The 16,433-nt window shown below is 67.6% G+C and overlaps 1 protein-coding gene across 1 annotated transcript; it reads left to right on the top strand.

Annotated features, from left to right (window-relative positions):
• Positions 1-723: 723 nt before the first annotated feature.
• On the top strand, positions 724-14,465 carry MMP17 (matrix metallopeptidase 17). Its single transcript, XM_047093210.1, has 8 exons — positions 724-867; positions 9,847-9,979; positions 10,687-10,816; positions 11,199-11,482; positions 11,750-11,926; positions 13,450-13,549; positions 14,084-14,166; positions 14,266-14,465. Exons 1-8 carry the CDS (start codon positions 724-726, stop codon positions 14,448-14,450), a joined length of 1,236 nt encoding a protein of 411 aa, XP_046949166.1. The 3' UTR covers positions 14,451-14,465.
• Positions 14,466-16,433: the final 1,968 nt, after the last annotated feature.

Here is a 16,433-nt window from a genome sequence, read left to right on the forward strand (position 1 = left end):
GCCTCGGACAAACGTCAGCATCCGCCTCCCCAGCCCAGAGCCCACAGACTCCCAACCGCGCCCAGACCCCGGGAGACTCGCGCTCCGACGGCGCCCCCGCCCCTCCCTCGCTCTCAGCCCCCCACCCCGCCCCCACCCCTTCCTTTCGCGTCTCGCGGGCTCCACCAGGCGTCCGCCGGGCGCGCTGCGGAGGCCGCTTGGGGTGCCCGGCCGTGACCACGAATCTGGGCTCTGGCTCGGGGTCCGCGGGGCGCGCGGACAGGCGGGGAGCCGGGGCAGCCCCGGGGGGGGGGGGGGGAGGGGCGGCCCCGACCACCGGACTCGGCGCCCGCCCGCGCACCCCCGCCGCCCCGAGACCGTCGGGGGACGCTCACAAATCTCCTTCCTTTCGGGCACCGCAGCCCCAGTGTCCGGCGCTCGCGCGAGGCGTGGGGTGCGACTGGGGTCCGAGCACCTGCGCAGGACGCGGGGCCTTTAAGGCGGTGGGCGGGGCGAAAGCAGCCGGAGTCTATTAGCATACATTAGCATGCCCCGCCCCGCCGCCGGGAGGCGGCGCGCGGGGCTCGGCGGGGCCGGGAGCGGCGCGCAGCAGAGCGGGGCGCTCGGGCGCAGGGGTGCAGGGACGCAGAGCGGCGGAGCGGGGCGCGGCGGCGCGGGGAGCCGGACGCAGGGGCGCGGGAGCGCGGGGACCCCCACAGCCGCGCCGACCGCCCCGCGAGAGGGATGGGGCGCCGCGCCGCCCCCGGGCCCGGCCCGCCGCCCCCCCGGCCCCGGCTCCCGCCGCTGCCGCTGCTGCTGCTCGCGCTGGCGGCCCGCGGGGGCTGTGGCGCGCCCGCGCCCCGCGCGGAGGACCTCAGCCTGGGAGTGGTGAGTGCGCGGCCGGCACGCGGGGTCCCGCGGGCCGGGAGGACCCCGACAGTGCCCCCTCGGCGCCTGCGGGAGCGCGGGGAGCCCTGGACCCATTTCCTGGGCGGAAAGCTGAGGCTGGGGCGCAGGCTGAGCGGCGGACGCGCGCGCACCCGGGTCTGGGAAAGCGGCGCCGTGTACCTTCCCGGCACCGCGGCTCTCGCTGCGCGCCGCAGCCGCGGGAGGCAGCGGAGGCTGGGGCTGCCCGGCCGAGCCCTTGCCCGCGGCTCGGAGCGGCCCCGAAGGGGGACCCCAGGCGAGTGGGACGGCCGTCGCGGCCGCCGGGAGCAGCGCGCCCCGCGTGCGTTCCCAGTGGGAGGGGCGGGGGGGGAGGGGCGCGCACCCACCACCGAGGAAAGGTCGGGGCTGCGGAGTGGGGACGCCCCGGAAAGCCGGCGGTTGTCGAGTTAGCTCCGTGTGGGGTGTCGGGGAGCGAGAGAACCGGCCCCCAGGCCCCATTGGACGTGGATCTTGGCCCTGTCCCCGGTCCCCTTCCGCCGCCAGCCTTGCTCTGCCTCCCCCTTGGCCCTGTCCGAGCTTGATGGGGTTCCCCTCCCATTCCCAGGCTCGGATGCAGCCCCACCGCCGTCCCCAGCGCCCCCTTCCGGAACGCCAGCTGTCCCCCTGCCTTGGGAGCCGTCCTGGGGCCGGCGGCAGCGCCCTCCTCCCACAGCCCTCCCCCTAGTCACACTCCTCTGGACCTGGAACCTGGAGATCAGACTTTCTGGGTCTCGCCGCCCCCAGGTTGGCGAGGCCAGGCGAAGGCGCGAGGGGCCGTCGGATTTTCGTTTGGGGGCTTCCGCCCCTGCCGCGGCCCCTCACTCCGCGGAGAGACGCGGGGATCCGGGCCAGGGGCCGCGCCCTCCCCACCCCCGCACACGGCCCACATCCACCAGCGCGTAAAGGGCTGTCCTAGAGGGGTGCTGGCCGAGCCCCTCTCCCAGCGCCGTAGGCACTTGGGAGCTGCAGGTGGATTTCAGGCAGGCAGGCGGAGGCATTTGTTGGGGGTGTGGGGGGAGGCATCCGCAGCCCCGTACAGTTGGCAGGACTTGGCCACAGGTTCTGGCTCAGAAGCAGGCTGGGGACCGCCCCCGCCCAGCCGCCCCAGCCCTCGCAGCCATCTGGGACAGCGCAGCCACCGGTCCCGGCTGCCGGCTTCCGGACGCCTGAGGGACCCCACAGTGGGCTTCCTCCCTGCCAAACCGCCTCTGAGACTGGGGTGCTCCTTTGTAGCTGGGGGCTTCCTGGATCCCCTCCCCCCTCGGGGCGCATGATCTGGGGGGCAGCCTGTTGCCAGGTCAAGGCAGAGGGAGGGTAGAACCCAGGCTTCCAGTTCCTAGCTCAGAGAGACCCTGCTGGGAAGGCTGGGAGTTCTGGCCCGGCCAAGTTGGTTTGTCAGACCCGGGGCGGTTCTGAAGTTTTTCTCTGCCTGCCCAGGGACGGCCGGTTGTGCACACTCCTGGCCAGCTAGAGCCTGCGCACCCCCTCTTCTGGCTGCCGGGGTTCCCGAGACCGCCCCCCCTCCCCCACAGCGGGTGGGCAGTCACTGGGCCAAACTGTGGAATGCCGTCGTGGGGGGTGGGGAATGTGGCTCTTTAGCCTGGAACCCCAAAGACAGCAGGGCCCTGGCATCTGGCCCAGTGGGTAAATAGCCGGGGGTTCTGCGCCTGACACTTTTTTAAGGCTCCCACCCGGGGAAGGCCGGGACCCGCCCGCCTGGTGGAGCAGCCTTCCAGCTTTCTGCCCCGTTTGTGGGTGGAGGGCGGTCTCTGGTGGCCTTCTGGGGAATGACACCTCGGAGCCGCAGACCCAGAGGTGCGGGAAGTCTTGGAAACGGGCAGGATTTATGGGGAGGAGGGGGACTCCATCCCGCCCCCTCTGTAGACGCCCGGGTCCGCGGACTCTGCATATTCGGATCTGGGGCTGCCAGCGAGGAGAAGGGCCTCTTTGTAAGTGTGACCCAGCTTCTGCCAGACAGAGTCGAGCCCGGCGGGTCTGGAGCGCTGGCTGGTCGCTGGGAGAGGCTGGCCCGGCCCACCCCCAGCTTCAGCGTGAGGACAAAGCCCTGCATTGAGTCCCCTGCGCCCCGCTAAGGGTGGGCTTTCAGGCCGTGCACAGTGGAACAAAAGAGTGCGCTGTGCTCTCCTGGGGTCCGCCGGGCTTTTCATTACTGTGTTTCCAAGTAGGGAACACCCGTAGCAAGACATTCAGGCCATACACAGGGTCCGAGGGAGAAATTCCCTCTCCCCCGTCCTCCCCTCATCTCCTAAGGATCCTTCTGGAGGTCGTCTGGGCACTCGCAAGGACTTGGGGACCTGGGCCCCTTATTGGTATGGATGACAGCCTCCTGCCCACCGTTGCGTGCCCGGCTGCTTTCACTTGGAAGCCTGTCCTGGGGAACGTTCCGTATTGGCACGTCGGGATCTGCCCGGTTCTCTGTGCTCACCCCAGCTCGCTCCGGCGCGGACGTCACATCCTTCAGCCGGCCCTGGGCACAGACGTGCGGCTGTTGCCGACGTTCTTGCTAAGCCAGAGGCAGTGCCAGACCTCCCGGTTACTGCAGCGTGACTGTGGGGGGGGGGGGGGACCCAGGCCCTGGAGCAGGGGGGCCGGTGACAGGCGTGAACATCACACGTTGAGCGTCGGCAGATTTGCCAACCGGTCTTCTGAAGTTTGTGCCCAGGTGCTCGGGTTTCTACCTCCAGCAACAAAGTCCTCGTTGCCCCCAACCACACAGCATCTCGGGGCATCGCGTGATCTTTGACAGACAGGTGACTGGTTTGCGGCTGAGGTTGTACGTGAGGACGGCCGGGAGCAAGCAAGGCCCGTGGCCCGAGAGGCCCCAGAGGATGAAGGGACGGGCAGGACGTGGCCGGACGATGGCAGTGGTGGATGTGAGCCGGGACCGCAGAGCGTGCTCAAGCCCCGTGTCCCCCTCCTGAGCCGGGGAAAGATTGTGGCAGGGGTGACAGTCACCCTTGGCCTCTGGGTCCCTGCTCCTCAGTGCCAGCGCCCAAGGGAGCCCACGGGCCCTGCGTGCGCTCAGGACTGAGGTCACAGACATGGCACCCCGCAGCTGCAGCCTGGGACTGCCCGCCCTCCGCCAGGACAGACAGCAGGAAATGGTTAACCCCTGCGTGATTTTGCGCTGAGCCTTCCAGAGGGAAGACTCCAGGGGCCCCCTCCCAGCATACCTGTGGGGAGTTAGATGTGAATGTGAAGGTCCTAAGGTCCACCCAGCACCCCCCAGGCCCCCAGCCCTGAGGCGTGCTGTCCCCTGGGAGTTCTGGCCCTGGAGCACTCCCGGCCTCGGGGCTGACGGCCAGTCTGAAAGAAGTCTTTGTGTGCTTCTGTGGCGGGAGCCTGGGCAGGGCTGTGCCGGACGCCTGTGGACTGAGCCCTGGGAGTGTGGACCCCGACCCCACCGCCGGCATCTGATCTGGCCTGGGGGCTTAGGATGTGCGTCCCCCTCACGCACCGGGCCACTGGGACCTTCACTGGGTGAGGCCTCTGGATGGCTCCCAGCGGTGGGAAGCCAGCTGCCTTCCCGTCCTGAGGGGGAGGGAGCAGTGGAGAGGATCTGGGGTTTGGCAGGCGGCCGGTGCAGTGCCTTCCGAGGGTGCTTCGAGCGTCTGTGGTTTTTGCCTATTGACGGCGATGAGTTTCCAGCGCGCAGGGTCTGTGCGTCGCTCGTGGAGGGCGAGGGGTCTGTCCCTCATGAGCTGAGAGCCTGTGGGGTCTCCCGAGCACCGTCGGCTCCCCGCAGGGACGGGACAGAGTGACAGAGCGGTCTGGCAGGGTGCGCAGCCTGGCTCTCCCCACCCCCTGCCCGGAATCAGCTTGCGCTGCTGACCGGCTGCCAGCCTCTGCGTGCCTGCCTCCGGTACACCTTTCTCTGTGCTTCTCCACGGAACTTCCCGGCTGCCTCCTGCCCCAGGGCCTTGGTGTGTGCCACGCCCACCTCTGTGAACTCTTCTAGGGCTCGTCCCCTGACCAGCTCCTCATTTCTCAGGTCTCAGCCTACTGTCACCCACCAGGGACATCTTCCCTGACAACCATTTAGTTGGCCCCTGTACCCCGTCACTCACGTCCCCTCATAGCGGAGAGGTTACGGGCATAGGCTCTGGGCTCCCGTCCCCGCCCTGCCCCATGCTGGCTGGCTGCGTGACTGTGGGTGCCTGTCCTAACCTCTCTCTGGCTCTGTGTCCCCGTCTGTGAAGTGGGGATGACGGTGCTCACCCGTACGATTAATGCAGCAGGTACTTATTTCGTGGCTACTGTGTGCCCAGCACGAACACCACAGACGATGCCCCCCACCCCCGTCCTCGGGCAGCGCTGCCCTGAGGGGCGTCGTAAGCATGAAGCGGGCTAGTGACTGGAAAAGCACTCAGCAGTTGTCCGCTGTTAGGACCGCATCTGGTAACTGCTGTCATGCGTGAAGTCACTTGTTCCCACGTCCATTTGTGCATCGTTACTGTTCCCCAGAACCCCGTCCGCTTCTGGAGCCCCGTCTGCGGGGAGGGCTCTCCCGGGTCTCCCCTGTCCCCAGAGCGCCTGGCACAGTGAGTGCTCATTCCGGGTGTGTCGGGGGGATGGACAGGCTGTCCCGGGGGGGGGGGGCGGCCCGGGAGCGTCCCCCTGGGGAAGACACGGGGGCGAGGGGGGGGATCTCCGCGGCCGCCCACCGCCCCTCCCGGAGCAAGCCGGGCACCAGCTCATTTCCCTCCAAGGGGCAGAGCGAGGCAGGCGGAGACTGATGCCAGACCGCGGCTCTGCCACTGGCTTCACGTGCGACCGAGGGCCCAGTTTCCTCACTGTGAGCGGAGGTGGTGGCCGCACGCTGCCCCGACCCGGGTGCCGAGCGAAGGTGCAGAGGGTGGGCGGGGAGCCAGCACCTCCCGGGCACAGCCGGGCTCTGCTGGACTTACCGTTGGTTATCTGGGCCCTGGGGGGACTCTAAAGCCACTGCCTGCCAGCCGCCACGTCCCCTGAGCCACGGCACCGTGGCCGAGGTCTCACTGGCTGCGCTCTGCCGCGGCCCCTCTGCAGCCTTTGAGCCTCGGTTTACTCATCTGTACAGAGGGGTTCGTGCTCTCCGTGCCCCCCCCCGACAGGGCTGGGGGGGGATCCAGTCACAGACGGACCGTGCGGGGGGAAGGGCCCACGGGTCAGCCACCCACCACCGTGGTCCCCGGCACATGGTGGCCCCGCCAGGCTCCAGGGGGTAGCGTGAGCCCTGGTCATCGCAGTCTTTAGGCCCCCGCTTGCCCCCTATAAGTGAGGACAACAGCGGCCACGCCGTGGGACCGTGGAGAGGACTACCTGAGACCCTGCACACAGTGCGTGCTGCTTGTCTGCCAGCCTGGTGCAGCCCAGCACCGTCCCTGCGTCCGTCCCTCTGCCCGTCAGTCCCCCCGTGGGGCTGTGGCTGCAGGTTCCCACCTGCCCACCTGCCGGGGGCCTCACCTGCCGGGGGCCCTCACCTGCTGGGGCCACTCTGGGGCCAGGGCTGTGCCTCCCCGGGAATCCAAGAGTTGGGAGGGGAGTGGGACCTGTTATCCCAGTAAACGGAGGCATGTGGTATCGCCCTGACAAGCGCACGGGGAAAGATAAAAAGCGGAGAGGCCTGGGGCCGCCCTAGAGCCCGGAAGCACCATGTCCCGCTAGTGCCTTGCACGGGGCACCGCGGCTCCGGCCTCAGTTTCCCCGCGGGCGTTAATGGCCCAGTTCAGGGATCCCCGGGGGGAGGAAAGGCGCATCTCCTTGGCTGTTGGGGACTCTCCGCGGCGGGACGGCGGCTGCGAGGTTGGGACGTCCCAGCTCTTCCCCTCTCCTCCCCTCCCCTCCCTTCCCCTCTCCTCCCCACGGCCTTCTGGAAGGTTCACCTCCGCTGCTGCAGCCTGGTTGCCCTGGAGACGCGGTCGCCGTGACGACGGCGCGCGGGATGGGCGCGCAGGGAGGGGCGGCCCCGCTCGCGCCCCGGGCTCCGTAGTGATGGGGGGGTGCGGGGGCAGCGCGCGTCCCCTGCCAGGACACCCCCGCCCTCGGGCCGGTTCTCAGCTCCCACTTCAGAAGGTAGTGCTGCCGGGGGCGGGGCTGGCCGGTTGGCTGTTTGGGACTTTGCCTGTTTTCCCGGAGGTGGAGATGAGCTGGCCGGTGGAGGGGGGGGCGCTGTCGTCCTGGCGCCTCCCCAGGGGGATGGGGCCTTCCGGTTCCAGGCACTTCCACCCGCCGGCCCCCCTGGCTCCCCGTGGCCACCGAGAGCTCCCCGCTGCCCACATCCACCCCCCCCCACAACGGATGGCAGGGGCCATGGGGAGGGGACAGCTGGGGCCTTGAGAGGGGGCTGCCTCCTGATGTGAAGGTCAGGGGGAGGGGTCCACAGTGGGGGGGGGTGGGAAGTCAGATTGAGGGTACAGACCCCCACCCCCAGCCCACACCTGCGAGGGAGGGGGCCTTGGCCCTGTTCCTCTGGTCTGGCCGCTGACGGGGTCTCGAGCTGCAGTGTTCCCAGGGCCCAGGCTGGTAGGGGCGGCCAGCGCCTGCACTCAGCTGCCCTGGTGGTTCTGCAAGTTAGCACAGGCGGCCCCTCAGACCTGAGACTAAAAGCTGCTTTCCAGCGTTGGCAAACGTTCCAAAACCACCTGAAGGGCTCTTGAGGCCTCGGAAGCCTGGAAACGCATGTGGTCTCCTGGCCGGGCTCCCTGGGGCAGGGCAGTGCCCCTCGGGGAAGCTCGGTGCCTGTGGGGGGTGGGGCACAGCTCAGTGCACACACCCGGCTGTTATCCGAGCCCCCCGGCCAGACAGCTGGGGAAGGGGGTTCTTCCCCCAGAGTGCCCCATCCCCCACCCGCTTGGGTGGGCCCTTCGCTGGTGAGGAGGGGGGTTGCCGGCACCCTCATCTGGCATCCCGGACATCTGAGGAAACTCCAGAGGGCTTCCTAGAGGAGGCAGCCTCGTGGTGCTGAGCAAGGGGGCTGCTGCAGCCCTGAGGCCCTGGGGTTCCATAGCTCAGGCCTAGAGTCTTAACAGAGGGCTCTGAAATGCGCGTGTGTGTTTTCGGACGTTCGGAAAGAGAACGGCAGAGTCAAAACTTTCAATAGTCTTTGAATCTTTTCCCGAAAACGTGTGTAGCCACGAATACAGGTGTTTAGTGCCCGAGGCTGTCTCGGGGTCGCTCCAGTGCCGGGACAGGGACCAGGCACGGGACATGCTCGTCCCGCTGGTGGCCCAGCTGATGAGCTTCAGTGTGTTTGCAGTGATGTGAAGGGGGGTCCTCCCAGAGGAAGGGGGTGCTCGGTGACGGCAAAGGTCTTAACCCTGAGGACGGCACAGCCCAGGATGGGGAGGTGGCCCTGTCCCAGCCAGTGCCACCTCCTTTGAGCACAGGGTGTCACTCCCAGGCCCCCGGGGAGAAGGGGCCGTCTAATGAGGCGCGTCCACTTGGGAAGGTGTCTTGATTGCTGTTCATCGAGGAGCGAGTCGCTCCTGGTGCTACTCAGCCCTGTCCGACCACCTCAGAGGGGCCCCAGTTTTGCACACACTCTTGGGGGCCTCCAGTTAGGACCAGGGGGTCTGGGCCAATAAGGGTTTGGTGGGGGGGGGGAAGGAACAGAGAAACCTTGGGAAAGACCCTGTGTTTCCTGGAAAGGGAGGAATCTAGCTGGTTCTCTGCAGGTGTATGCAAATTGTATGCAAGTCATCAAGGTGGCAGCTTCTGGCCAATTGAAGCCCCTGGGAACTCCAGGAGGGTGGACCCCCTTCCACTGAGCTAGGCCCCCCCTCTGAGCAGGGAGCCTCCTGGCCAGGGCTACAAACTCAGACGCTTCCGAGGGGCCTGCAGTAGCGTAAACGAATCGAGAGGGTTTTTTAAACATCTACCAAAACGCAAACAAGCCTGTAAGCGGGTATCTTGGAGTCACAGGCCTGGGAAGGGCAGGGCTCAGGAATCCCGGACCTTGCCTTCCACCCGCCGCTGGGTTCCCCCGTCCCCCTGCCTGGTGAGTCCCCCCAGTGTCCACATGGCCCAGGCGCTATCGTGGGATTGTCACACAGCCTAGGAAGTGGGCATGAGCACCAGTTGGCTGTTCAAGACACTGAACCCCAAGGGGGGACTCCCCCCGAACAAGGGCAGCAGCGCCTCCCTGTCTCCTAGGGCCCCGCACGGATGGTAGAGGTGACTGGGGCTTGAGACGGGGCTGTACTTGTGTCCGTGCTGAAGGGTCGCCTTGCTTCCTGCCTCCTGCTTGGCTCAGGGAACCCCGACCAGGGCGCTTTCGGGCAGAGCCGTCCCCTGACGGTGCCACGGCGTGCTTCATCCAACACCTGTGTCAGGTGCTGACGGGGCATTTTCCACACTCTGACTCATTCTGTGCTCACATTCCCAGGCGGGGAATCAGCCCAGAGGGCTTGAGTGCAAATGCACAGCAAGTGGCCTCAGAGTCTGGGCTCTTACATGCTGTGAATGTGCAGCTCGTGACCAGAGTCCTAACACCGGAGCCTGAGGCTATGCTCTTCTCAGTGTGGGTTTCAGACCTTAGGTCTTCGACTCTTGCCTCCCAAGGGCCTGAATTTGGCCCATGCCACATGTAGTAACCTTTGTAGAATTTCACTTTCTTAAGTGTCCCCTGGGCATCTCCTGGCTCAAGAGAAGTGAGGTGGGGCAGGCTGCTGTGAGCAGTCGTACGGGTTGTGCACTGCTCAAGCTCACCCCTTCTAAGAGGCATCAGGTTTATTCAGGCGCTTCTCCGGCATCGGCCCGTAAAGTAACGTAAAGAAGGAACACGAGGTGCCTTGTGGGCTAATGGGGGGCTGGGGCCAGGGTGGTGTTGATCAGGGCTGGGAGAGGCCTGCCCCTCACCTCAAGGGCCCATAGCTCTTCTTGTGGGGCTGAGCCCTCCCCCCCACCCACTCCGCCGCTCACCCTGCTCTCTCCTCTCAGGAGTGGCTGAGCAGATTTGGCTACCTGCCCCCAGCCGACCCCACAACAGGCCAGCTGCAGACACAGGAGGAGCTGTCCAAGGCCATCGCCGCCATGCAGCGGTTCGGGGGCCTGGAGGCCACCGGCATCCTAGGTCAGTCCTCTAGGGGCGCGGGGGATGGGCGCTCCGGGGGCCCTCTGTGGGGGTGTGGTTAGGGACGGGTCCCCGCTGTCTCTGGGGGCAGGACCAAGGATTCTTGCCACGTGGGACCCTGTCAGCACGCCCCGCCCCTGGATGTGGGCACAGTGATGGGCGCGTGTGTGTCCGTTGCACCCAGACCCACCTCCCCCACTACGCGGTCTGCACTTAAGCCCACCCTCGGTCCCTACTGAATCTTGTCCCCTGGAAGCGGCGGATCTGTGCTGCCGAAACCGCCAGCTTTCCACGGGAAACCAGAAACCTGGGGTGTTTATGTGAGTGCCCCGCTTTTCACGCGTTGGGGGCACATTCCGGTTTTGTGGAGGCCCTCCTGGGGGCTGACGGATCACAGCTGTCCCCGGGCCTCTGCAGAGGTGGACACGCCCGTGTCACCACAGAGCCGGTCAGGTGTGGGTCCCGCGATACCGGACGCAGATCGGGGCCGAGCCGTGCCCGCCTGGCCAGGGCCCCGCCAGTGGCCGACCTGACCGGTCCAGGCCCTGTCGTAGTTCACACGTGCTCCGAGCGACCCCTGTCCTGGTCCTGCATACACGCCTGGCAGTGAGGCCCCGCCCCCACCCGACCCGGGTCCCCGGGGAGCAGGGCGTGGGGCCTGAGCCCGGTGCCACCCCTAGGGGACCTGACCCCACCCTTCCCCGCAGACGAGGCCACCCTGGCGCTGATGAAAACCCCTCGGTGTTCCCTCCCCGACCTCCCAGCTGCGGCCCCGGCCCGAAGGAGGCGCCAGGCTCCGGCTCCCGCCACGTGGAACAGGAGGAGCCTGTCGTGGAGGTGGGCGGGGGGCGGGGGGCGGGGAGGGGGGCGGCCCTGCCCGGACCGGACCGACCTGGTCCCCTTTCCTGGGGGCCCGCCCAAACCAGCGCCCACGGCCGGGCCCAGCAAGACGGGGGGTCGGTCCTTCGCGTTGGAGGCCGGGAGTCGGAGGTCCGAGGGTCACGGGGCCGCTGCTTCTGAGGCTCGGCGGAGGGGAGAACCCGCCCCCAGCCTCTCCTCCCCCCACGCGGCCACCGCCCCGCCTGCCTGTGTGGCCTTGTCTCAACCTTTACCTTAACATCGTCTGCAAAACCCTGTTTCCAGATACGGTCCCGGGCGGGCGGGGTAACCCTGGGGACCCTGGGGAGGAGACCCCAGGCTCTGACCCCGCCCGCCCTAGGGTCCGCACGTTCCCGCGGGACTCGCCCCTGGGCCGGGACACCGTGCGTGCGCTCATGCACTACGCCCTCAAAGTCTGGAGCGACATCACACCCCTCAACTTCCACGAGGTGGCGGGCAGTGCCGCGGACATCCAGATCGACTTCTCCAAGGCCGACCACAACGACGCCTACCCCTTCGACGGCCCGGGCGGCGCGGTGGCCCACGCCTTCCTCCCCGGCGACCAGCTCTCCGCGGGGGACGCCCACTTCGATGACGATGAGTCCTGGGCCTTCCGCTCCCCAGGTGCGTGGGGCTGAGGCCAGGTCCCGGGGGCCCCCCTCCCACTCGGGCCTCAGGGACCAGCCGTGACCCCCCCCCCCCCGCCCCCGCCGGGGCCTCGGCACTAACTGCACGGAACCGGCCCGTCGAGGACCCGGGCCTCCAGCGTGACGGGAACGCCCGTCGCCTCACGCCCCCTCCCCGCGGGTGCCCGGCCTGCGCACGCGAGCCAGCCCCCTCCGGGCAGCCTGGCCGTCCCTCCCCTGACCCCCCGGCTCCCCGTGTTCCCAGACACCCACGACATGGACCTGTTCGCGGTGGCCGTCCATGAGTTTGGCCACGCCATTGGGCTGAGCCACGTGGCGGCCACGAGCTCCATCATGCAGCCGTACTACCAGGGCCCCGTGGGCGACCCTCTGCACTACAGGCTCCCCTACGAGGACAGGGTGCGCGTCTGGCAGCTGTACGGTGAGTCCGCCCCCCAGAGCCGGGCCCGGGGCGCCCCGGGGACGGAGCCAGAAACGCGGGGGTCCCCGGCCCCAGGACCCCACGGGATGGCTCTTTCTGTCCTGCTCGTCTCTCCCTGCGCTCAGCGTCCAGGCCTCGCGTGGCCCGAGCGGCTCCCTGACGTGTGTGGGACGAACAAACGGGTGGTCTTTCGCGGGGGGCCCCGGGCCGCAGGCGCCCTGCAGGCCTTTGAACAGGGCCTCAGAACAGGGCAGGATCCCCGTCCGGCCCCCAGGTAGCTTCAGTTTGTGGCAGCTGGCACGGACGTGCCCCGGCCCGTGCAAAGTACATACGTGCACTGAGGCGTCCGGTCTTTATGGCCCGGGAGGTCGGACCTGCTGTCCCCACTTAGAGATGGGAAGGCTGAGGCCGGGGGGCACCCTGGCGGCCGACAGAGCCAGGACTGAACCCAGAGCTCGGGGACCTGCCGTGCTGGGGACGCATCAGGCACTTGCATAGAAGGAGGCCCCATCAGGGAGCAGGCGTGGGCCTGGGGTGCAGGTAGTGGTGACATCCCCGTGGTTCCCATGTCCCTGCCCCGACCCCCGGGTGCCCCCCATGACCCCCGGGTGCCCCTCATGACCCCCGGGTGCCCCCTATACCCCAGTCTGCCCCTCATGACCCCAGTCTTCCCCCCCCCATGACCCCCGGGTGCCCCCCATGACTCCAGGCTGCCCCCCATGACTCCCAGGTGCCCCCCATGACCCCCAGGTGCCCGCCACAACCCCGGGTGCCCCCCCATGGCACCAGCATACTTTCCACCTCTCCTAACCCCCCTCCCCTGCTGTTGTGAGCACCCCGGCGTCCACCAGGCTCTGACGTGGGCACTTTCCTCCTAGAGGAAAACCTACCATGTTAACCCCTTTGACGAGTACAGGCCGGTGGCATTGGCCACGTTCGCAGGGTTGTGTATCTGCCCCTGCTGCATGGTTCCACAACACTTGTCACCACCCCCCACCAAAGGAGACCCCATGGCCATCAGCGGTCACCCCCCCACACTGCCTGGCAGCCACTGACCTCCCTTCTGTCCACGTCCACGGCTGTGCCCTTTCTGGACGGTTCGTGCAACTGGGACCACACGCCGTGGGCCCTCTCGTGCCCAGCTGCTCTCACCGAGCGCCCTGTCCACGCCCCAGGTCCACGCTTCCTTTCTCTTTATGACCAAAGATTCTGTTTGTCCCCTCGTGGGTGGACATGTGCATTGTTTCCACCTCTGGCTGCTGTGCACATTCAGACGAGTTTTGGTTTGCACGAGTTTTGGTTTGCACGCCTGTCCTTGGTTCTCTGGGGTCTGCACCCGGGAGGAGGTCTGGGGGGGGGGGGGCAACACTCATTGAGCCCCTGGAGGTTAAGGAGGGGTCTCGGGGACCTCGGGCTGTGATGCTGTGGCTCTGGTGCACGTGCAGGGCCCACAGCGCCGCGTCGGGGGTCCCGGGAAGGGAGGGGGGCCCTGCCGGGTTCAGCGCAGCCTCCTGTCCCCACAGGCGTGCGGGAGTCTGTGTCCCCCACGGCACAGCCGGACACCCCAGAGCCCGAGGAGCCTCCCCTCCCGCCAGAGCCCCCCAACAACCGGTCCGGCACCCCGTAAGCCGTGGGCCCCTGCCCTGCACGCCGTGGCCAGCACCTCCCCAGTCATGGCTCGGGGGCCTGGACTCCCGGCGCTCCCGGGGCTAAGCCCTGAGCCACCCTTTCCTTACACTCCTCCGGACGGTGGAAGGACACCCGCCCGCCCTTTGTCCCCGACCTGCGCCCCGTGCGCAAGAACGTCTGTCTGTCCAGATGCTCCTGATGTCCGCTCGCTCCGCGCTCTGTGTCGGCCACTCTGGACGGCGCAAAGGGGGCTCGGGCTTTGATTTTTATTACTTGGCGTATAGTTGACAAACCGGAATGCAACTGTCTCTGAGCCTGCAGCAAATGACGGGGGTGGCGCGGGGTCTCCTTAAGGGGGGTCCTTCTGGGGCTTCACAAGCCCCGCTCCCCCAGAGTGGCTCGGGAACGGAGGCTCCCCCCAGCCCCCCCACCCCCTGCTCTCTGCCCCAGCCCCCACCCTCCCCTCCCCTCCCCCTGTTCGCTGCCCCAGCCCCCTCCTGCAGCCCTCCCCCTGCTCTCTGCCCCCAGACCCAGGAAGGACGTGCCTCTCCGCTGCAGCACTGACTTTGACGCGGTGGCCCAGATCCGCGGCGAGGCCTTTTTCTTCAAAGGTAACCCCCACCCGGTCCAGTGAGTGGCTACTGGATGGAAGGGCAGCTCCGGGCCCCAGACCTGCCCCCTGCAGACCCACCCCCTCTCCGCGCCCCCAGGCAGGTACTTCTGGCGGCTGACCCGGGACGGGCACCTGGTGTCGCTGCAGCCCGCGCAGATGCACCGCTTCTGGCGGGGCCTCCCGCTGCACCTGGACGGCGTGGACGCCGTGTTCGAGCGCACCAGCGACCACAAGATCGTCTTCTTCAAAGGTGGGCGGGCCCCGCCCGGGTGCTCCGCCTGAGTCTCTGCTGGTGGGCGCCCCCCCCCCCAGCCCGCCTCTGCCCCGGAGGCCCAGCCCGTGGTTTGCTCCAAGCACAGAGCAGGGGCCGGCCCACTCCTTTGTGCACGCCACCGATGCGCTGCGCGCTTACTGAGCACCTACTGTGTCCTCCGCACCGCGGTAGGCACTGCAGGTACACGGCGGGCAAAACAGACAAAGGTCCCCGCCCTGTTCCCACAGGGGCACACGACGGGCACCTGCGTGAATGAGGAAGTTAGTTTTCAGTGCTCCAGCCAGAGGGAGCTGCCCGTGCAAAGGCCCCGGGGCAAGAACAGAGCGGCCCAGGGGGGGCGGAGGGAGGGTGAGCGAGGACAGAAGGGCAGGTCAACACCTGAGGGAAGGAGCTGGACTTATCCTCGATGCATGGAGCCACGCGCAGCTCCCACGTGTCTGTCCAGGATGCAGGATGGGGGGTCTGTTGGGAGAGGGGCGTCACTGCACCTTCCAACACCCGCTCCCTGGGCTGGGGGTGGGGGGTGCGGTCTCTTGTGGGGGCGGGACGGGGACGCGGGGACCTGGGGCTGGCGGGCTGTTGCTGTCTGTGTGGGGGCGGCGTGCCCTGCACCTGTGGGTGCCTGGGGGCTGTGAGCCTTCCCGGTCACGCCCTGCTGCCCTGACCGGGCTTCCCAGTCCAGCCTGGTGTGGGGTCCCGGGGCCCCCGCTGGCTCCAGGGCCGCTGCCCGAGGCCGCAGTCCCGGGGTTGGGACCCCGCTCGGTGTCATCTTCTGGGTTTGGGTTATTTTCGCAACATCCGCCCACGGCTCCTGCATTGGAGTCTCGGCGTGCCCCCCCCCCGCCCCGCCCCGCCTCGTGCTGGAACAGATGCGGCCCCCGGCGCCCCTTCCAGGGAAGCCCGCACAGCCCGCCCCCCTACGCGCATCCCCGTGCGGAGGGCAGGGGACGCTGAGGCACGAGCTGGCACTTGTGTCTTCGGGCTCCGGTCGCAAAGTACAAATTGGGGGGTGTGAAGCAACGGGTTCGTTCTCTCGGCGGGGGCCACACGCCCCAGATCAAGGTGCCGGGCCGGTTCCTGCTGAGTCTGCGGGGGAGACTCAGCCCCAGCCCCTCCCACCCCTGCCTGTGTCTCATCGGGGCTGCTCCCCTCCGTGGGCCTCGGGTCTGTGCGTCCTCTTCGTGGAAGGACACCAGTCAGCGGATGCGCCCTCCCCCCGCCCCCCACTCCCACATGACTTCCTCTTAACTAATCTCGCGGCAAAGACCCCTGTTTCTAAACAAGTCAGATTCTGAGGTTCAGGCGGATGTGAATTTGGGGGAGCATTGCTCAACCTGCAGCAAGCTCTTTGAACAAAATTGGGGCGACCGTACCTCTTTGAGGAGGCAAGAATGTTCCGCGTGTTTTTTGAGCTCGTTCACGTCACCTGCCAGCCCCCCGTCCAGGTGGGGCACCTGTCAGTCACCGCTGCCTCCGGTGGGTGTGGTCCCCCCAGAGTCCCCGTCCTCGGGTCGAGTGGCCATCGGGAGCCTGGCACACAGGAGGGCTCCCTGGAGGCGGCAGCTGTGATTTCAACGTTCACCCAAAAAGCAAAACAGGAAGAACGGCGCACGTCCTAGCCGATCTGTTACAATCGGGAGCCACCCGCACCTGACTTGGCCCCGCGGGGCACCGCCTTTCAGAGGGACCGTCCGCCAAGTAGGCGGTGTGTGTGTGCGCGCGCCCTCCCTCCTCCCTCCTCCCCTCCTCCCAACTCCCTCCTCTCTCTCCCAGGCCTACTGTGCGCGCCCGGCCTCCCCTCTCCTCACGTGACAGATCTTGGAGATTCCTTCCTGTCCCCTCGGTCCTCAAAACTGGGTTTTGAAAAATAACGTCCGGCTTCTAGGAAAGCTGCTAAAGCAGGACCTGAAGGCCGCGGGCTCGCCCCCTGTCAGCCTTCAGGCTCTGCTCGCTTCCCGCGGACGGTTTACGCCCCTGCTGGTCGAAGAGGG

This window comes from Lynx rufus, unplaced genomic scaffold, assembly GCF_022079265.1.
Source record: "Lynx rufus isolate CCGP_SWC_20201006 ecotype Redwood Valley unplaced genomic scaffold, mLynRuf1.p SCAF_33, whole genome shotgun sequence".
Taxonomy (NCBI): Eukaryota; Metazoa; Chordata; class Mammalia; order Carnivora; family Felidae; genus Lynx; species Lynx rufus.